Raw genomic sequence first — 3,952 nt, 5'->3', positions numbered from 1 at the left:
GGGGGTGATCACGAACGGAATGGACTTACACGTGAGGGAAGATCTGGTCGGCAGATCTCCGGCACGGTGGGGGATCTTTACCTAATGTCGCGGAGCTAGACTCGACGCGACCAGGCAACGCCTACAACAAAGAAACTAATACGATCTAACCCAAGGGCGGCGAGCGCGAAGGCTTGCTAACGCCGAGCGTAGACTTTCAAGTCAAATCTAGCCCAAGGACCAAGTTAATATTATGCTGACTAAGAGAATACAAAGGACGGCTTACCTAGCCCAAGGACCAAGAGGTCAAGATGAGGGCTAGGGTCGCTACAGGTGGGGTTTATATACTGAGTCAGGGGAGCCAAACATGTACAAACGTAACGGTGGTCTGTGCGCACATTAGTGCCGGTCTGCAGGTGGGGGTCAGGTGACTGGTCACATGCTTCTAACTACTGGTTCTAAGTCTAAGTGTCGTACAAATGGCCGTAGAAAATAAGGAAAACGCGGAAAAAATATAGGGGTCTCGTCGTTTCCACGACAGGCGTTGAGTCAGGAAGGTTAGCCTAACCGGGGCACGCTCTACCTGGTGCGTGTTCGGGTTTCCTGATCTATTTGTTTGTAAAAGCCACCGTGGTCTCCGCCGTCCTGGTATTCAACAGCTCTGCGCGCTCCTTTCAGATACCATAAGATGGGCCTACGGAACCTACTTGTCGGTTGAAGCCCTCCCTCTACGCCACCACCGCCGCTCTTGAGAATCCTCTCCGTTGCCTTTGCGCCATGCCCCCTCAACGCCCTCGCATCCTGATATCTCAAGAATCTGAACCATGCCTTGATACGGAAGGGTCCCCTTCCACGCCGCGCGCCGCCACCTCATATGACGCGAGTACGCCTCCCTCCCATGACGGCGCTTCGTATGCGGTCCTGACCCTCTGCTGAATGCCAGTTACACCAACGGAGACGACTATCCAGGAGCCGACGTGCTCTGCTGAGCCGTGCTATTGCGAGGAAGACATGGACGCCACCGGATATCCCAACGGGAAGATCATGTACCGGGTCGACATGGAAAACATCCATAGCTGGACTGCGCATACCGGCCCAGTTCTGGCCCTCGCGTTCAATAACCGCAACGACAAACTGGTGTCTGCAGGTGCGGATGGGCTCATCGTGGTGTGGGATATCTGTGCCGCGGAGAGGCCTGTCGAGCAGCCATTGTGGGGGCACACGAAACCCGTGCGCGCGCTTCAGTGGTCCGCGGTCTGGTCGGACCGGCTCGCGTCCGGCGCGGACGATGGGACGGTACGCATCTGGGACGTGGATACGGGGGAGATCCTCTCTGTGAAGAGGTGCCATACATCTGCTGTGAAAGATCTGTACTTCCTGGGCGGCGGAGACAAGAACGACCAAGACGACGAAGAGGATAGCGGCGCAGGTGGCTTGGTCGACATACCCAAGCAAGATCGTCTCTTTTCTGTGGACGAGAACGAGGTCAATCGTTTCTGGTACCTCACAGAGGCTGGCTCTCTGAGGCCCGCGCCGCAGGAGGACAACGTAATACCATGCTCGCTCGCCCCTGATATCGGTGATAATGTTGAGCCTGAAGATGACGACTAGAAGGAGCTCTCAACTCTACTGGTCGCACTTTTTGGAGGAAGATCACGACGAACTCTATGCGCAGGACCAGTACTGGCAGGCCACAATCGGCATTCTGTCGCGCCATGGGGAGAGATGGCTACCATACCATGTACCGTTGGCGGGGCTCGTATAGGGCGGGTCTCTGACGAGCTCGACGTCGATGTAACATTGTCTTCGAGACCTCATAATCATGACACTTCTATTTTTCAGTGACTAGAGGTATAAACGTGAGTGGGGACGTAAAAACTGCCTGCGCCGGGGAAGAGTCCAAAAGTACCGGGAGAGCCCCATCGGAATCGGCCGCAGCCTTCCGCGGCATTGTGGCGTCAGCGCCTACGCGGTAGGCTTCGGCGCCTCGTCCGATGACGCGTCTTGTCTCTCTACCTCCACCCTCGGTCCTGAACATCAGCAACATAGATCTGAACCTGCAGCATTCTGTCTGTCTACTTCAGGTAGAGGTGGTTATGATTCAAAATCTTGGCCCCGGTGATCATCACAAGCTCGCGCGTTCGCCTGCTTACTCTAGATTTGCGTGGTCTGGCAACCGTCTGCCTTCGAGTCGCCGACAGGTCTCCTTCATTCAAACTGTGTCCGCTTGAAGCTGAATGATGATTCATCACGACTGTACGTATATTTGGCTGAGTCTATCATGATTAGCATGCTCCTGATCGTAGTAACCATCTGCACTGTTGGATTCAGCATGACGCCAACCACAATACTTCGTTTCCACGACACTCTCAAAAGTCAGTATGGCGGCAGATTATAAGAGCGATAAACACGTTCTCAGAACTATACGGTGAGTATATAACTATCTGTTCAGGTTCATCCATTGTGAGGGTATCCAGTTCGTCACAGTCGGCGCTCGCCGCTGTGTTCAAGAATGCAATCATCAAGTATTCTGTGAATATATAATGCCTTCCGTGAGGGCTCACAACTCCTCCGGTACATGTGTTCTGCGTAACGCCGTCATACCATGCGCTTCAAGCTCGTATCCGCCAGTGTTACACTCGCTGCACGGCCGTCGTGAAGTCCTCTCAGCTTTTGGCGGTTGCGACTCCCCCGTCTGCTCTCCTCGGTCCGGAAACTCCATCGTCAACAGAGAAACCGTCCTCCGAGGATGTCATAGGTACAGTTTGCACAAATTTTGACCAGTCGTTCTCAACTGATCCGCCGTACATCCGTACTGTCCGGATCAGACCATAGCGGGCCCGGTTGTGACGTGTGACCGGTTTGATACGTAGCGGGCGTGCGGGGAGGCGCCCAAAATTACCATATATGGCAATTTGGCGCCGGTTTCGGAGCCAAATTTGGGCGCTTAGGGCTCCAAAACCCCGAGTGACCAGTGACCGGCCAGAAAATAGCGGGGCGGGGACCCCCCTGTGACATGTGACGCCCCGCTATGGTCTGATCACCACAGTAGTCTCCTCTTCGTCCGAACCCCGAAGTAGCAGAATTAAGAGCTCTTGGAGCGTGGCTATCCACTGCGTTGCGCAGACCAACAACACCACACGCAAGTCCGTCGTCAAAGCTACTAGGGATCCGGTAGAATCATCACTGACGGAGTTTGGAGGTGGTAGTGACCAGTCTTGCCTTCTCCCACAACAAGTGTATCGCGAGTGGCTCGACCTCCGGAGAAATCGTTCTCTGGGACATATGCGCTCGATCTGTTGTCATCCGACGGTACGCTCCCAGCCATACCTATTGTAGCGTCGGCGCCCCTTCGTCGCCCGTCATCTTCGCGCTCGCATTTTCTCCTGACGCCAAGTACCTCGCATCCGGCGGTGGCGACTGCAACGTCAACATACGGCATGTTCTCACGGCAACACACGTCGTAACGTTGCCAGAGAACACGGCGCCAGTTTGCACACTGGCGTGGCCGCCCAAGGGCAATCAACTCGTATCTGAATCTGACGACAAACCTGCACGCCTCTGGGACACTCACACCTGGCAACAGTAGTACGTGGTCGTTTGCGACGCTAACTTTACCGCCGTCGGCTCCTCGTATTCAGTCGAGTATCTGTGAATCTGGTACCTGTTGGCCGACACCCGGGGCCCTTACTGGGATATTGCAATGGGTGCTCTGTGCGCGCAGCCCCGCAACGGACACGGAGTCGTCGACGTCAGCGTCGCATTCCTGCGTGGACGGGGGAGCAAAGAGTCGCCTGAGCGCACTCTTGATGAACTCTGAACCTGGAAGGCTGTAAGCCGCACAAAGAGAGGTCTTCAGTCTGTGAGAGAACGACTATGATTGCATAGTACTGTACCTGTAAGCCGCACAAAGAGAGGCTACAAGTACTAGTAAGTAAACATGTAAGGAAGCATAGGTAGTGTGGGACTTACT

General features: G+C 54.8%; 1 protein-coding gene across 1 annotated transcript in view; it reads left to right on the top strand.

The window, feature by feature from the left end:
- TRAVEDRAFT_127783 (WD40 repeat-like protein) overlaps positions 1-3,568 on the top strand; it is a gene marked incomplete at both ends in the record, with an annotated part of 27,424 nt that extends 23,856 nt beyond the window's left edge. The window contains 2 exons of the mRNA XM_008042652.1: positions 1,021-1,349; positions 3,196-3,568. Of these exons, the coding sequence (XP_008040843.1) occupies positions 1,021-1,349; positions 3,196-3,568 (702 nt within the window). The remainder of the gene's footprint in view (positions 1-1,020; positions 1,350-3,195) is intronic.
- Between the last annotated feature and the right edge of the window lie 384 nt (positions 3,569-3,952).

Source organism: Trametes versicolor (genome assembly GCF_000271585.1).
Source record: "Trametes versicolor FP-101664 SS1 unplaced genomic scaffold TRAVEscaffold_8, whole genome shotgun sequence".
NCBI classification, from domain to species: domain Eukaryota; kingdom Fungi; phylum Basidiomycota; class Agaricomycetes; order Polyporales; family Polyporaceae; genus Trametes; species Trametes versicolor.
Note: the sequence above shows the minus strand (reverse complement) of the source record. Positions and strands in the feature narration are given on the sequence as shown.